General features: G+C 43.3%; 1 protein-coding gene across 5 annotated transcripts in view; it reads left to right on the forward strand.

Moving 5' to 3' along the window:
• The window catches only part of PEX14 (peroxisomal biogenesis factor 14), a 140,231-nt gene that overhangs the window by 1,449 nt on the left and 120,774 nt on the right, over positions 1-18,008 (forward strand). The window contains exons 1-3 of one of the 5 annotated variants that reach the window (XM_070474269.1): positions 1,091-1,112; positions 14,254-14,339; positions 14,442-14,489. In XM_070474269.1, coding sequence (XP_070330370.1) covers positions 1,106-1,112; positions 14,254-14,339; positions 14,442-14,489 — 141 coding nt within the window. In that variant the 5' untranslated portion in view covers positions 1,091-1,105. Of the gene's footprint in view, positions 1-427; positions 532-757; positions 1,280-14,253; positions 14,340-14,441; positions 14,490-14,567; positions 14,697-18,008 lie in introns of those variants that run through there. The other 4 variants (XM_020890857.2, XM_070474267.1, XM_070474268.1 and 1 more) reach the window with 4 other exon arrangements.

Here is an 18,008-nt window from a genome sequence, read left to right on the forward strand (position 1 = left end):
GCCTGGACTTGAGAGCAGAAGTTGAGTCTTGTATCTTATTTCTCGCACCTACCAAATAGCCAATAGTAAGAACTCAACAAATGATACTGAACCAAATGATCAATTGATTAATTAATTTCCAAGTCTCTACACATTCATTAATTAACTACTTAGCGTGTCCCTACATGGGTTACCGTCTATGGAGTCTCACAGAGTCGTACACGACTGGAGCAACTTAGCAGGAGCACATGTCCCCATGGACAGAGATTTAATCCAGTAAATATATAAGGATGCAAAAAGGATAGACTTCGGTTTTGCTGTAAAGGAGAGACCTAATAGAAATAGCGCATATTGACCCTGTGGTGGGAGCTCCCCTCTTCTCCCACAGTGACCCGCCCCGCTCCGTCCCCCATCGACAGCTCAGTTCCTGCTACTTTAGTCTGGGCAGAGAGCAGGAGCGAGGGCGCTTGGGAGAAGCCTCGCCCAACGGCAATAGATTAATCAGGCCTCAGAAAGATGGCGTCCTCGGAGCAGGCTGAGCAGCCGAGCCAGGTAAGGGGAGTGAGGTTGCCCAGTTGTGGTGGCGGGGACCCCCGCTGGAGTGGGGGGTGGTTGGCGGGTGGCTGGGAGCCCGGTGGGGACCCTGAGCCTCCGAAGCAGGCGCCCGCGACCTCTAGCCACCTCCGGGGTCCCGCCCCTCGCCAGGTCCTCGCCTCCCGGCCCCTCCCCCGGTGACCCCTCTTTGACCACATTCCCGAGCTGGGGCTTGGAGGCGCCCGCGGCTCCCCCCCTTCCCGCCTGCCGGCCCCTGGGGTCTCACTTGTGCTTGGCTGAAGCGGTGGCGGGACCCTTAAAAAATCCCCCAGCCTTGAGCTGCGAGGGCTCCTGCTTGAGAGGGGTGAGAGGCTGGATCGTTCCCGGCCCTTCGGTCCCGGGAGGGGCCTGACTCCTTCAGGGTTCCCACTTCTCCGCAGCCTCAGCCTCCCGGGCCACCCTGCTGCCAGCCTCTTAGTTTTCAGTCACCTTTGCGCTTCCCCTGCTAAGTTGAAGGGGGGGAAATATACTCGGACTCTCTCAGTGTGTTGGTTGGAAGGGGAGTCATTGTAAACAACAGGCCACCGAGCTAATGGCTGGTAATGTGTCCTTGCTGCCTAGTTTGGTTTTCTCAGCCAAAGACTCTAGCCTTTCAGTCACAGATGCAACCAAATCCCACTCCAGTTCGGGGACCTTGAAGACCAGTGCTCATCCCTGTCAGGAAGCAGTGGATGATAAGGCTTCTGAACGCGTTTGTAGTCCAAAGGTGGGGTGGACTGGGGGTAAGCGGTACTTTACAATTACTGAGTGTGTGCTATCATGCCGAGGACAAATTACGCTTATTATCTCGTTTAATGCTCATTACAACCTTTATGAAGTACAGGCTATTAAGCGCCATTTTGCAGGGTCTGTAACGAGCCTGATTAAGCCTGGATTTGTGTGTGACTCCACTAGTTAGTCCTGCACGTGTAAGTTTAGTTAGGATTGGACAGAGGAGGAAGAAAATGGTGTCAGCCTGGACTCATCGTTCATTTCTCACCTCCTTGAAACACCTGTGGACTTTTCAGCCGCCTACTGGTATTTCACTTCCTTGGCAGAAGAATACCACTTAGTGTTTCTTATTACTCTTTCATTCTTTATGATAAGTCTATTACAGGAATTGCACTTAGAGGAGTAGCGTGTTCCCCAGAGCAGCTTCCGCTAGCGTGGCGAATGATTCAGAGAGATGTCTGCATTGTAAAACATGAGAAATAAAGAGGGCTGCTTTAGTCTTCTCACTGTCTAAAATTCTGGAGTATGGGGGGGTGTCCTGAGTTAGAGGAGGCAGGACTCTTCATTCTTGCCTTAACCCACTTAGCTTGCTGAAATACTGAGGCTCCTCAGAATCTGGGCTTCTCTGAACTGTTGTATATTAGGAATGCCTATAGACTGGGATTAAAGGATGCCAGAATATGTAATTTTATTGTAACTGTGAAGGTTACTAGAATTTTTGCCACTGGGAGGCTTTTTAGCACCCAGGGAGTCCTTTGGTTCTGGAAATTGTCTTCTCTGTGCACGTGGAAGGGATCAAAGGTCCTGAAGGGGACTTGGTCAGACTCTGTTTGGTTTTCAACTCTGCTTCTCCTTTGCCCTCCTTTCCAAAGCTGGTAGAGATGGGATTGCATCAGAAAATGCTGGCAGACTGGGGCAAAACTTGAATGTTTCACATCAGATTCTGTCCCTGTCTGACAACAAGCTGCAAATGCATGCATTTTAAGTGAACCAACTCTCTTTAGCAGTTGCTTCGCATTTCATTTTCTAGTTCTGATCAGTGGTTTTGCCATTTCTCCAGTAAAACACAGTGGAACTGAAAGAACTGTTTATATATTCCCCCAAACCTGGTTTGGGTGTGAGAAGAAGGCATCACACCTGTGGGACTGAGCGAGTATTCTGTCTCTCCTAGAAAGTTTGTTAGCTTTGTGGCATCAGTCTCTGGTTTTGAAAGATTGAGGGTAGATAACCAACACTTTCTTTGAAAGGCAGTATAACAGTGGTTAAAAGTATGGACTCTGAAACCATCCCCACTGGGCTAGAATCCTAGCCCCACTGCTTACACTGTGTTGGTATTGGCCAAGTTACATCTTTGGCCTTAGTTTCCCCATCTGTAAAATAAGAATAATACTAGTGCCTATCTCATAGCACTGGTCTGAGGATTAAATGAATTAACTTGTTTTAGAACAGTGCCTGACATAGTGTGTTATCTATTATTCCATGTAGTAAACTCTGGAGTTTCACTCACAAGCCATCTAAGCCTTTCCTCAGTCCCTGTTGTAATATTTTTGGGAGTATGAGTTTTCATACGTTGACCAGAAGTTCACTAAAGTTTTATTTGCTCTTAAGTAATCGCCTTAAAATTTAAAGGAATACCCTAACTAGTGATTATCCTTGGTGTCCTTTGTAACTTAGATTTCACTGATGTACTTGCTTTTTCATAAGGGTATAATTGTTTTAGTCTGTCTTCAAAACAGTCTGTTGGAATTGCATTTATTGTTTCATATTCTTGTTGTGTTTACTCCATATTACTCTGTTTTGCCAGGCTAATCTCTTATCAAAGTCCCTTTTAGTCTGTACATGTTATGGCCCATAGGAACAGGAAATGTTATTCCTATTTCTGTACTTTCCCACCAGCTTTTCTGTCTTTAGTGAAGAGCAGAGGCATGGTTCAATCCGATGGTTTAATGATTGTTGAGTATTGAGAATTATTACGGAATGTAGGTTTCGAGTCTGTTCATGTTCACTCCAATATCAACTATATCAAAGGATATAGTGTATATCCTTTGACATATATATAGACATATATATAAGATATATAGACTATATCCTTTGATATAGTCAATTTTGGACTGAAAAAACATAGAAGCCGGAAAGGGAGAAGAGTATAGCAAAGATGTTATGGAGAGAAAGGCTTGTTTTCCTGATTGACTTTGGTTTGAACTCCATCACTCACTCACTCACTCTCGGACTTATCTCTCCACCTCTCTGAGCCTCAGTTTTCTTCTCTGTAAAATGGGAGTAATAATTATTAACTAGAAGGTTGCTTTGAGGGTTGACTGAAGTTACAGATGTTAAGAGTATGTGGTACATTTTAAGTGCTCATGTTGTGAATGTTAATTTCCTTCTCCAGTTCTCTGCATGCAGTTTTGGAAGATTACTGAACTCTTGAATAACAAGTTCAAACAAGATGTTTTGTCCCTCACTCTTTATTTTGAAAAGTTTTCAACCTATAGAAAAGTTGAAAGAATAATACAGAGAAGTCCTATAAAACTCTCATAAAAGCTTGCAAGATGCATTGTTTACCTTTTGCTGAATTTGCTCTATTTCAGTCTCTTTATATTTTTCTTTTCTTTGGGAAGGATTTGATAGTTAGTTACAGACATGGTATTTCATTCTGGAATACTTCACCTTGTCTCTCATAAGAGTAAGGTTATTCTTCTACATAACCATAATACCACTATCACACAGGAAGTTTGGTATTGATAAAATATTATTAATACAGACCACATTCACATGTTTCCAGTAAAAAACAAATTCAGGATCCAATGGAGAAATAGGGAGTGCATTGATTTGCCTCTTTAGTGTAATTTAGCATGACTCCCTAGCCTTTAAAATTAAAAAAAAAACCACCTTTTTATTGGTGTTTAACATACACCCAGGAAGTCCACCAATTATGTGTACAGCTTGGTGAATGTTCACAGAGTGAACACAATCATGTGTAACCAGTACTCAGATCAAGCAATCAAACATAACCAGGACCTCAGAAACCTCTTTGGCGTCCCTCCTGTTACTGTCCAGTCCCCAAAACGTTGCCCCTATCCTGACTTAAAATCCGTATGTTAATAGCGTTTTGAGTGACCGAGTTTTTGTGGCCCAAAGCTTTACTGTGGAATTCAAATAGATGTGTTGTGGTCAGTTTTGACAAATGTATATATACCTGTTTAACCACATCACAGTCAAGATCAAAACAATTCCAGTATTCCCAAACATTCTCTTACTCTGCTTCCCAGGAAAATCCTAGCCTTTGGCCTCAGGAAATCTGAGCTGAAGTTTTACCACTAATAGATTATATTTGTCTCTCCTAGAATTACACATGAGTGTATTCATAATGTATATAATCTTGTATGTCTCACTTCTTTTGCTCAGAATAGCGTTAGTGAAATTTTATATTGTTGTATATATATATGGCTTAGCAGTAAAGAGTCTGCCTGCAATGCAGGAGATGTGGGTTTGATCCCTGGTCAGGAAGATCCCTTGGAGAAGTAAGTGGCAACCCACTGCGGTGTTCTTCTCTGGGAAATCCCATGGACACAGGGTCCCGGTGGGCTTTATAGTCCATGGGGTTGTAAGAGTTGTATGTGACTGCGCAGCTGAACCACCAGCACCACCAGGTATCAGTAATCCATTACTTTTTGCTAGTGTGTAGTATTCCATTGTACAGGTAAATCAACAGCACAGTTGATCTGTTCACCACTTGGACATTTGGTGTATATTAATTGCCTATTGTTTAACAATGTTATTACAAATTTAGCAGCTTCGTGCAGCACGCATTTATTGTCTCTCAGTGTCTGTGGGTCAGGAGTCAGGAAATGATTTAGCTGTGTCTCACAAGGCAGCTGTCAAGCTGTCTGTCAGGGCTGTGATCTCATTCGAGTCTTGACTGGGGAAGGATCTGCTTCCGAGCACGTGTGGTTGTTGACAGCATTTGGCTCTTTGTAGATTGCAGAGTGAGGACCCCATTTTTAGCAGCTGTTAGCCAGAGGCCATCCTCGGTTTCTTGCCACATGGGTCTTCCCCGGGTGGCCATGTGTTTCCTCAGAGGTGAATGGACTTTACAGTCTTAGTAATGTAACCACATATGTGTAATTACATGTGTTCTGTCACCATTACCGTACTATATCGGCCAGAAACCTGTCACAGTTCCTGCTCACACTCAAAGGGACAACACAAGGGCGTGAATACCAGGAGAAGGGGGTCACGGGAGTCACCTCAGAGACTCTAACCCACATGGTTGGTTCTAGTTTGGGGCTACTATAAATATTCATGTGTGTTTGTGGAAGTATGTTTTCATTTTTCTTGGTAAATACCTCCCAAGTGTAATTGCTGGGTCACGTGATAAGTGTATGTTGAGCTCTGTAGTAGATTGCATTCTTGTTTTGTAAAGTTGTTGTCCTTGTTGTTGTTTAGTCACTGAGTCATGTCTGACTCTTTGCGAGCCCATCGACTGCCTCATACTGGTCTTCTCTGACTTCCATGATTGCCCAGAGTTTGCTGAGATTCATGTCCATTGAGTTGGTGATACTAACCATCTCATTCTCTGCTGCTTCCCTTTTCCTTTTGCCTTCAGTTTTTCCCAGCATCAGGGTCTTTTCCAGTGAGTTGGCTCTTCACATCAGATGGTCAAAGTATTGGAGCTTCGGCAAAGTTGTACTGTTTTTCATTCTACCAACAATGTATGAACATTCTGGTTGCCCCATACCCATACCAACACTTGGTATTGTCTGTCTGTTTTAATTTTAGCCATTTGAGTGTGTAGCTTGAGTGAGTGTGTAGTGGTATTTCATTGTGGTTTTTCTTTGCATTTCTGTGATGACAAGTAACATTAAGCATCTCTTTTCATGTGCATATTGGTAAAGGCTGAGGTTAATGTTTTTCCCCATATGAATATCTGTTGTTCCAGCATCATTTGTTGATCTTGCCATCTTTGTTAAAAAAAATTGAAAAATAGTATGTAATAGATCAATTTCTAAACTGTCTTCTGTTCCGTTTATCTATTACCTATATGTTTCTCCTAATGCAAATGAAGTGTAGTTGACTCATGAGTTTGAACTGCATTGGTCCGCTTACACTTGAATTTCTTTTTCAATAAATACACAGTACAGTAAATAATACGCTACACAGTTTGTGGGTTGGTTAAATCCCCATAGATATGGAGGGCTATCTGATACTGATTTATAGTTTGTATGTATGTGTGAGTAAGAGAGAGAGAGAGAGAGAGAGAAATCTGTATCTAACTGTCAAGGTAATACTGGCCTATCAGAATGAGTTGGGAATTTTTATCTTTTTTTTGGCTGTGCCATGCAGCTTGCAGGACCTCATTTTCTAGACAGGGGATTGAACCTGGGCCACAGGAGTTGAAGCCCAGAATCCTAACCGCTAAGTCACCAGGGAACTCCCTCACCTTTCTTTTCTACTGGGCAGTTCCTTGGCAGTCCAGTGGTTTAGACTCTATGCTTTTTTTTTCCTCCTAGAGTCAGCCTTGCCATAATGTTTCTCAAGGAATTTGCTGTCATTTCAGTTGTCAAATATGTTTTTAAGATGTTTCATAATATTCCTTTTTTTTTTTCCTGAAGGTTTCTTCTTTTTCCTCATTTCTATAGTCTTTATTGAATTTGTTATAGTATTACTTCTGTGTTGTATTTTGGTTTTTTGGCCACGAGATCTTAACTCCCTGACCAGGAATCCAACCTGTATTCCTTGCATTGGAAGGTGAAATCTTAACCACTGGACTGCCAGGGAAGTACCTCCATTATCTTTTATTTAAAAAGAAGTTAATTATTTATTTTTGGCTGCTCTGGGTCTTTCTTGCTTTGTGTGGATTTCTCTAGTTGCGGCAAGTGGGGGCTACTCTTCATTGTGGTTTTGGGGCTTCTTGTGGTGGCTTTTCTTGTTGTGGAGCATGGGCCATAGGCACACAGGATCAGTAGTTGTGGCCCTCCCTTATCTTTTAGATGTCTATAAAATATGCAGATTTCCCCTTTTTCATTCCTACTATTGGAAATTAATGTCTTTTTTTAAAATTGATCGATCTGCCTACAGATTTATCAGTCTTAGTATTCCTCAGAAAATTGGTTTTTATTTTATTGATTTTCCTCTCTTGTTTTTAAGTTTTAAATTTTATTTCTTTCTGTTTACTTTGGGTTTCACTTGTTCTTTCTCTAGCTTCTTTTCTAAAGTCCTAACTAAAACTGTAAACTTCCTTCTAAGCACAGCTTTAGTTGCATTCCACAAATTTAGATGTGTTGTATTTTCACTTTCATTCACTTCAGTTCATTCACTCAGTCGAGTCTGACCGTCTTTGTGACCCCATCGACTGCAGCACGTCAGGCTTCCCTCTCTATCACCAACTCCCAGAGCTTGCTCAAACTCATGTATATGTATCATTGGTGATGCCATCCAACCATCTCATCCTCTGTTGTCCTCTTCTCCTCCTGCCTTCAATGTTTCCCATTATCAGGGTCTTTTCCAGTGGGTCAGTTCTTCACATCAGGTGGTCACAGTATTGGAGCTTCAGCTTCAATCCTTCCAATGAATATTCAGAATTGATTTCCTTTAGGATTGACTGGTTTGATCTTGCAGTCCAAGAGTCATCTCTCAAAAGTCATCTCCAACACCTTAGTTCAAAAGCACCAATTCTTCAGTGCTCACCTTTCTTTATGGTCCAACTCATACATGATTACTGGGAAAACCATAGCTTTGACTATACAGACCCTTGTCGGCAAAGTTATGTCTTTGCTTTTTAATATGCTGTCAGTTCAGCATATTTTTTCTGTGATTATTTTGTCTTCTTGATTAACTCCCTTATTTTGAAAGTGTCCTTGTTTATCATTGGTAATATCTGTTAGTTTGAAGTTGTCTGAGATTAATATTGCCAGTACAGCTTTCTTATGATTAGTGTTTGCATGGTCTGTCATTTTCCATCCTTTGGCTTCTGAGCAGTGTGTGTCATTTTGTTTAAAATGGGTTTCTTATGGGCGGTCTATAGCTCAGTCTTGGGTTTTCTCACCACTCAGTCTGACAGCCTCTGCCTTTTAATAGGAGTGTTTCATTTGTACTCAAGGTAAATATGAATGTGGTTGGGTTTAAGTCTACCATCTTGCAATTTTTTTTCTTTTTTTTTCATCTGTTCTTTGTTTTCTCTTTTTTTGTCTTCTCTTGGATTGAATTATTTTTTGGATTTCATTTTATCTCTACTGTTGATTTAGCTGTACCTCTACCAATATTTTTTTTTTTTACTAGTTAGTGATTGCTCTTAAGGTTTACAATATATTACTTAAAGTAACTTAAAGTTACCACAGCCTATTTTCAAATGATGTACTATTAAATAATTCACATATAGTATAAGAACCTAACAGAAATATGCTTCAATTTTCCCTTTTATCCATTGTATTATGTGTCATAGATTTTACTACTACATATGACATAAACCTCACAGTACATTTAAATTATCTTTTAAAAATAAAAATGTCTTGTATTTTTGTTAACATGTTGACCATTTCTAACGTTCTTCTTTCATGCAGATTAAGTTTCCATCCAGTTTTGTTTTTCTTCTGCTTAAAGAATTTCGTTTAACGTTTCTTGTGGTACAAGTATACTGTTGACAGCCACTGCCTGTTTTTCCTTTTGGAAAAGTCTTTAATTTGTATTCATTTTTGAAAGAATTTAATTGGATATGGAATTCCAGGTTGACAGTGGTGTGTGTCCTGCTCTCTGTGGGTGTTTTAAAGATATTATTTTTTTTGAAATGCCAGATGGCCAAGTTTTTGTTGTTTCATTAACACAAATGCGGTGTGCACACAAGCTGTCTGTTCATCTTCTGCTTGGCAGCCTGGCGTAGGATTGGTGACTCTGAGGGCTGGCAGGATTGCTCTTTCCACAGTGGCTTTGAGCTCTTGGAGGAGACGTTGTGAGTAACCTAAGCGCAGGAAGGTTGTTGCACGTTAGCAGCACTGCAGGCTCCCTGAAGCTGTGGACCAGGAGCTTCCAGAAGCCCCCGGGCAGGGCAGTGTGACCTCTGTGTCCTTGTTGCTCCCGTCACCAGTGCTGGGCGCTCGTATCTGGCCCTTGAGTTTCCTGAGCACCCTGTTGTCAGGGCCTCTGGGTTTCCATCAGTTCCATTTAATGTTGACATATCAGTCCAGCTGGCCTGGGTTAACTTCTTGGTCCTCTTTTTGACGAGCTTCACGAGGGGTCTGAAGGTGGCCCTGATGGCTGTCACCTCTGTAAAGTGGGCAGTGCTGAGGAAGAGCCAAAGATACTGTCCTGTTGTTGTTTTTTGTTTGGCCTGCACAGTTATTGATCAGAAGCCCGAAGTCATTTTTAATTGTGATTAATATGTGTAGGTAATGTTTCTCTTTTTTTTCTGGCTGCTTATAATATTTTTCCCTTTTTCATGTATTTTTAGAATTTGGTTATGGTGTACTTTAGTATACTTCTGTGTTCTGCTTGGGGTTTGTTGAACTTCTTGGATCTGTGAGTTTCTAGTTTTCATCAAACTTAGAAATTTTTCAGTCATTATTCAAATATTTTTCTCTTTGGGGTCCCCCACCATCCTTCATTTTAATCCATTTCTGCTGAGGTGTTTTCAAGTGCACTTACTTTTTTTCCTGTAGTATCTAATCTATCATTATCATTCAGTGAAATTTCTATTTCAGATATGTTTTTTCATCTCTAGAAGTCCTACTTTCTTCTTATACTTCACATTTCTGTCCTTACTGTGATGTTTTCCTTTAAGTTATTTTTTAAAAGAAAATATTTTATTTAATTTATTTGGCTGTGTTGGGTCTTGGTTGTTGCACATGGGATCTTTAGTTGTGGCATGTGGGGTCTGGTTCCCTGACCAGGGATCGAACCTGAGCCTCCTGAACTGGGAGCACTGTGTCTTAGCCACTGAACCCCCAGGAAAGTTCTCTTTTTAAAATTTATTGAGGTTTTTTACTTGACATACAGCATTATATTAATTTCAGGTGTACAACATGATTTGATATTTGTATTTTTTAATTGAGCTAAATTCTCGAATAAAGCTGAACTGGTGAGACTCATGGATCTGTGTGGACTTGGTTCAGCTTCTGACAGGCAGTTTGGCTGCTCAGACCTTACCCCTCTTTCAAAACCATGTCTGAGCTGCATGCTAAAGATGGGAGTCTGTCCCCCTCCTTGTCATAAGGAAGTGGACTTGTTAGGATCCTTCTAGGGGTCCGATTGGTGTTTTGAATGGAGCAGTCCTTCATTGTGTCCATTGTAGGACATTTAGCACCCCCAGACTCCTGCCTTCTAAATGGCTGTGGGGCTGTCTGGTCCCTGTGACAGCTAGAAACACCTCCACACACTTTTAAATGCCTGTCTGGGGGTGATTCCACCCCAGAGTTGAGATCCATTGGGTCATGACATTGTTTTGAGACTGGCCAGGTTTGTATTTTGTTGTTGGCGAAATGCTCCAGGGAAAGACTCTGCCATTGTCTTTTGCCTGCTTCATTTTGGCGTATGTATATGAAGTGGTTCCTTTGTTTTAATTTTTTAACCAAAAAAGTAATTAAGTACATATTAATTGAGTATTGATACCAGTGACATTCTAAGTGCTGAAGATCAGCCTTCACCAAGGTGGTAAAGTGCCTGCCTTCAAGGAACTGAAAACTAGCAGGGACAGGCATTAATAAACAAGTTATATAATGAAGAATTTCATATGGTATCATCAAGGAAATCAACATGCAGAGTAGTAAGGATGAATGATGCCTGTCCTGGTCATCAAGAAATAATTTTCTAAAGAACACAGGTATTTCAGCATAAACTAGAGAATCATCTGGAAAATAATCGTATTAGGCAATTCTCAGATTGGTAAGTCATCTGTGAGGTCACTGTAAGGTTTGACTGACCTCATACAGAGCAGTGAGTTGAAATATGATGTGGGGAAATGGTCCTTTCTTAGCAGCCCCTGAGAATGGGCTCGGAGGTCGGGCTTTGGTGTGCTGAGACCCTTAGAAGGCTCTGTGAAGTCAAAGTTTGAAGAATTCAGAGTGTTGCTATTTAAGCTCCTTGGTGGGGCTGTGCCTCTTGCACCCTTTGAATATCCCAGAAAGACTCTGTAAGGAGCCAGCATCAGTGGTGAGTCCCCAAGGAAGAGGAGGCTGTTGGGATGAGAAGGGAGCTTCCTTTTTAAATTTTTTAATACTCAATTTTTAAAAGCAGAGTATATTTACATGGCTCACATAAAAAGGTACAAAAGAATATATGATGAAACAGACTCATTTGGTGCTGTGTATGGTTTAAAGTTTTTCCTCTGGCAAATATTAGCTGTTCAGGAGATGAACTAATTTAAAGGGAAGTTCCTTGGAGATTTATGATTCACAGTGATTAGTTGTATCTCAGGAAGAAAGTTTTAGTTTAGATCAGAATGTGGCTTCCTGAATAATAGAGCTGTTTGTGTTAGTTCCATCTAGTCAGATAACTTACATTATTAATTATGGGATAGCATTAAGGTTGTTGCTTAATAAAATGTGGTCTAAACAAAACTCGATTATTTTGATTAAGTAGAAGAGCTCCAGTCCTTTTGGTATCCGTCTTTTTAGCTGAGTCATCATGGGCAAGTTATTTAACCTCCCTTGCTTCAGTTTCCTCATCAGCAATACTTCCATACATTTATTGTGAGATTGAAATGAAGAAGGAGCTTAGTAAATGTTTGCACTTAATATTTACCAGATGGACTGAAGGAAGCCCTCAAGAAGGCAGTGAACTTTATATAATCTGTTCAGACCCAATTCATTCTGCTCTTTGTTGCCCGGTCATTCATTCAGCAAATATCTGTGGAAGGTCTGTGGCTCAGCGGGTGAAGAATTTACCTGCAGTGTAGGAGACACAGGAGAAGCGAGTTTGATCCCCGGGTTGGGAAGATCCCCTGGAGGAGGAAATGGCAACCTAATTCAATATTCTTGCCTGGAGAATTCGATGGGCAGAGGAGCCTGGTGGGCTACAGTCCAAAGGGTCACAAAAGAGAGTTGGACATGATTCAGCAAACTAGCACATAACCTGTGCCTGATACTGACCCAGGGCCCAGGGATACAGTGATGAGCAGACAGAGTTTCTGCCCACTTGGAGTGTATAATCCTGTGAGGACACAGACATCAGTCGGATATCACACACTTAAAATTGCCGTTTGGCTTAGTCCTTGAAGGAGAGGTATACGGTGTGAGTGTAAATTGAGGAGATTTGAATATACAGATATTCTCCTGTCAGAGAAGGAATGCTTTCCCAAGAGTGACTTAGCTGGCATCTGAAGGATAAGTTAAGCCTTCAGAGAGAAGGGAAGGAACAGCTGGTGCAAAGGCCCCTTGACAGAGGAAGAAAAGGCGAGTGTGTGTGTTGTGGGCAGAGCTGGGGAATGTGGTGCCAGACCTGGTATGTAGTCAGAGGAGACGCATGGTGGCCAAACTGAGAAGGTTTTTCTGTATTAGAGTCGTTGTTTACTGGGGCAGGTGGGTGGATGAGATCAGATTATTGTTTTGAAGAGAGAGTCTGCTTGCAGGGTGGAAACTGAATTAGAAGACAGAGCCAGCATGGATGTGAGTGAACTGATGAGAAAGCTATGGCAGTGGTCCAGGCAGGGCTTGGACCTAAGGGATGTTAGAAGAAATGGAGCAAAGTGTATGGCCTGATTCCATGGATGTTTAGGAAGGCATATGGGAAGACTTGATACAGTGTTTCCTCTGGCAGATGAGGGGAGGCGCTGCCCAGGTGGTCTTTTGGATTCTAGTTTGCATATTTTGGTGGAAGGTTCCCTTTCACCCAGACAGGGAAAGCAGAAGAGGTCATGTGTGGTGGAGGCCAAGGATTATGAATCTGCTGTGGGATTTGTTAAGTCCAGGAGAAGGCAGGAAGTTGTAGAACTCGAGAGGTGTGGGCTGGAGCCCTAAATGCATCAGCTTATGGATGTCTGGAGCTTTAGGAGGGAGGGAAGGCATGTTCAGGTTTCCAGTTATTTTCCATACTTTCTAATTTTATTCTGGCTGACCTTCTTGTCCTAGGGAAGAAGGGGCTCTTGAGAAGGACTTTGGATGAAGTGGTAGGGTCCTTCCGGCAGAGTCCTTGCCTCCCTGTGTGGGAGCAGCTGGGCATGAGGAATCTTTGGGAACCCTCTGTGGACTGGACTCTTTCCTCTCTCCACTTCCATCCTTTTCCCCAGAAGGCTTAGCACTTGCCATCTGAATCAGCTGGGAGGAGTTTGGAGGCTGGCTCCACAGATTAGGTCATTTGTCTGGATATTATCTGTGGATAATTGGGAATTGGTTTGAACATCAGTAACAGTAAACTAATCATGACTCTCTCAAGCTGCTTGTTTTCTTCTTTGGAGATTTGTAGATTTCTTCCTAGGTTGTCTGTCTCTGTCTCTCCCTTTCTCTGAACTGTGGCCGTGTCAGCTAAGGGTTGAAGGTAAATTCGAGGGTGAGGGGAGAGATCCAGAGAAAGAAACCGACTAGGACCAGGCAAGTGGGCCACATGCTGCCTGGCTCTGGGTTGGTCTGTTTATCTGTCAGCTTGTCACTAGCTTATTTTCAAAAACCCAACTTTCTTTTCTGCTGGGATTGGTATCCTGGGCGACAGGTGGTGATAGGAACCGGTGTTCATAGTTTACTGCTTCCTTGGCTCCAAGTAGATGCCGAGTGCAGGCAGCTGGGGCCCCCTTGTGGCTGAATCCGGTTCCCCACTTTTGCTCTGCTTGCTGGTCAGCGTGGAGGGGGTGGTGGGCAGAGATGGCAAAAGGAAAGTTTGACTCTCACTTAGCACCTTTTGTGGACTTTGCTATTGCTGTGGGTTTCATGATGGTCCCCAACTGCTGCTACTCAGCTGCTTGGGTCCTCTGAAGCCAAAGTCAGCCTTCTGGAGGTGTTGTGACTGTGAACCTGACCCCAGAAGCCCTCTCTCCTTTTTCTCTAGCAAATTTGGGCTCCTCAGGCTACCTCTTACAAGGAACTCACCACAGACCTCTCTGGAGTATGGAAAACTGGCGAGAAGTGCCAGAGGTAGTTGTTGGTGTGTGTCGCTCCGGAATGGCATGCCTTTGGTTTTTTGATGTCCATTGGGTGGCACTGCAATCTTACTTTTGTTTTTATTTTTCTTTGCAGCCAAGCTCTGCTCCAGGAAGTGAAAATGTGGTGCCTCGAGAGCCGCTGGTAAGAAGCCACGATGTATAGTATGAGTCTCTATTAATTAAAATACATAGTATGATTCTCTGTTAATTAAAACACTGAGTTTAAAGAAGCCTGATGATCCTACAGTCGTGCATCAGTAGTGCCCCCGAGTATAGGAGTGGAGGTGTTCTGTGGAGACCAAGCCCGTCAGCGACCTCTCGCTTCTGTCTGCTTTTCAGGACTGCAGAGGTTAGCGAGATTCCCTCTTAGTAAAGCCTGGTCTTTTCTGGAATGAAGAGCACCCACCCCTGGTCTGGTGACGCACCATTTTATTTATTGTTAATCAGTGGGACGCTCGAAACCTATGATGGCTGAGCTGAAGCGAGGTTGCTGGACCTGACCAAGGAGCTGAGCTGCTTGATTATCTGAAATAGCCATTCTGTTCTCAGAGTGAGGGCACTTCAAGTGGCCTTTGAAGAACAGATAAGGGAGAGAGTTGTTTTTGCCTGGCCTGTAATTAGGTTTGTGATGCTCACTACCAACATTCTCTGCTTACATACTTGATAGGGAAGAGGCCTACTAAGTACTGAAGCTAATTTTCTTTACACAGTGCGTTTGCCTTGGTGGTCTTAGCCCAAGTGCCTGCCCCGTTTTCATTCTGTTTTGCATTTCAAGGCCTGCTGCAAATCCTCTTAGCTGAATATTAAGCCCTGTTCTGTACTGGAAATTCCCTGGCAGTCCAGTGGTTAACACTCTGCACTCTCATTGCTGGAGCCTGGGTTCAGTCCCTGGTTGGGGAACTAAGATCCACAGGTTGTGCGTCACAGGCCCTCCCTCCCCCCCGCAAAAAAAAGACTTGTTTTCCAGATAAGTTTTACAGAGGGGCCAGCTTTTTGTTTAACTTTGCAGAGCTTTTTCTTTCCTTGAATAGTGATAGCAAGCTTAGGGATATACCACTAAGCTTTTGTTTCAGCCGGGTCTGTAGTTTTACCTGTTTTCCTTCCCTCTCCTTCTGGAGGTAGTGGGAGGAGATGACGTGAGGCCCTTAGCTGGTATGAACAAGTTTGAATTCCGGTCTGTGCTAAGACTTTCCAAGGCAGGAGGTGAGTTGGATCTGGCTGAGCTGGAGGAAGGCCCGGGTGATACCAGCCCTGCGGGTACTGGTGGAAGGAGTCACTGTTGTCCTGCATATCACCTGCTCTTCCCAAGTACAGCTCACTTCCCACCACCCCCCAGTGGCTTCATTTCTCTCTCTCGGTATTGCGTGGGCTCTCCCTCGTGGTCTCGGTGGTGTGAAAGCCAGAGGAGGCTTTGTTTGGCCAGTCCCCTAGGTTGGGAGCTTGTTTCCCATGGGGCCTGCCTCAGTGCCCCTCAGACTGAAGTTGTGGTTGACTTTGGACTAAAGTTCAAATTGAACACTCTAGTCCTCTTCAGTCCTTTATTCCTCAGTCTCTTTTCACATTTTTATCTACTTATTTAACTGTTGATCACCAGAAGAGCAGCTGGACCGTCTTCTGGGCGTTAAACTTCTGGGTGTTCTTTCTAGCATGGAGCCCTGAGCAGTTGGTGGCATCGTTGACTTCCGGGTGCCTGGAGCCCTGTGGCGCCTTCGCTCTGCTCATGTTTCTGTGCACTGCTCTTTTCCTGCTGCACTCGGCATCTGCATGTTGGTTGCTTGTATTTTTATTTCTTTCTTTTCTGGGAGGCCCTGAGCAGTCTTCAAACCCTAGTAGCCGGCTATCGTCCAGAGTTCAGACTCATTCTCTCCAGGCCAACTCCACAATAACCTTATATTTAATTAATATTTTTACGTACTTGCTGCATAATTGCTCAGAGGAAAGAAAACACATAGCAGCAATTTATATATATATATAAAAATAATAATTAAAAAAAACCCCCGAAATAAACTCCCATCTCATTTGGGTTGATCCTATGAGTTGGGTAATTAGGGCCCTATTAAAAGGTAGACCCTTCCTCCTTCCCCCTATTTTTTTATTAATTTTTTTATATTAAACTCCCACAGTCTCTCAGTCATGCCCTTATTGCTTTTGGCCAACCATTTGCAGCAGCCTGATTAAATGAGGGCACCAGCCGAGTTGTATGCTCTTGTGTGAGCTACTTCTGCCTCTTGGGAGAGGTAGCAGGAGGGTGCCAGGCAGAGAAGCCGCTGAGGGCTAGCGGCGGCTTGTGTGGCTGGTCAGGAGGACAGGATGAGCTGCTGCGAACCGGCAGCAGGCTGGAGGGAGTCACAGGGTGCCAGAGAGGTGATGGGGCACCCACGCACAGAAAGTCCCCTGGTACTCAGCCCAAGGGCCTGTCTACACCCTCACTCCCACCCCCCAGGGAGGCTCCTCAGGCGGTATGTGTTAGCTGTCTCCTGGGTGCTCAGGAGAACAGATGATTGGAGAATAAAACTAAACCTTCTTCCTACGTAATTTATATATCTTATTTGGGGAAGAAAATGCATTTGTTATATGCAAGACAATTAGCAAATGGCACAAGGTTGTATATAATTTTAGCAAACAGTACAAAATTGTATATAATTTGGTGCAGAATTGCCTGGCTGGGAGTATAAGAGAGCCTTCATTATTCAGAGAAGGAAGAGTTCTCTGGGGGGTGGGGGGGTACTTAGGGATGGTTTTTGTGAAACTGGAGGCCAGGGCTGGAGGAATAGGGTAGTCCAGTGTTGGAGGGAACACTGTGCTCAGTTATTTTTGGTTTTATTTTTAACCAAGTGGAGTGCATATTTTCCACCAAATTCCTAAATGGAAGATGCCTGTTCTCTATACTAAAAAGGCTAAGCTTGGGATGCTGAAGGCAAATAATCTTATTCTTTGTCTTCAGAACTAGATGAGCACTTTGGGGTAATTTTCCCCTTTATTAAAACAGAGGCTGTACTGAGGAGTCAGCATAGTGCAGGTGACGGTGTTAGGTGGACGTATTCATGTGTCTGCACTATTGCTTTGCTCTGTTTCTAGGAAAGGAGGACCTGGTTTTCATTTCTGTCCTCTCTGGACCCTAAAAGCTGGCTTGTGATTTTGAGTTGATAAGTAGGCTCATTCGTGTCTGACTCTTGTGATCCTGCGGACTGTAGCCTGCCAGGCTCCTCTGTGCAATGGATTTCCTAGGCAAGAATACTGCAGTGGGTTGGCATTTCCTCCTTCATGGGATCTTCCTGACCAATGGGATCTTCCTGACCCAGGGATTGAACCCGAGTCTCCTGTTTCCTGCATTGGCAAGTGGATTCTTTACCACTGCGCCACCTGGGAAGCCCTGATAGGTGGTCTTGTGGTCTCTAATTGGCACACTTGTGTGTATATCCATCCCCTCATCTTGATTCTGGCCGAGTAGTGACACTGCACATTACCTTCTCTTGCCCCTGCAGACCTCCTCCCCTCACTAAAGAACCAACCCAGCAACTGTGGCCATATTAGTGGGGTAATTGCTCTATAATGTCATAATGTCCTTGGGGTGGTGATTGGTGAACAGACTCCCCTTGATAAATTCTGTGAACTCCCCGTTGAAATTCTCTGATTGTTAATGACAGAACTCTTTGCCAGA

The sequence above is a fragment of the Odocoileus virginianus genome, chromosome 11 (genome assembly GCF_023699985.2).
Source record: "Odocoileus virginianus isolate 20LAN1187 ecotype Illinois chromosome 11, Ovbor_1.2, whole genome shotgun sequence".
Classification (NCBI taxonomy): Eukaryota; Metazoa; Chordata; class Mammalia; order Artiodactyla; family Cervidae; genus Odocoileus; species Odocoileus virginianus.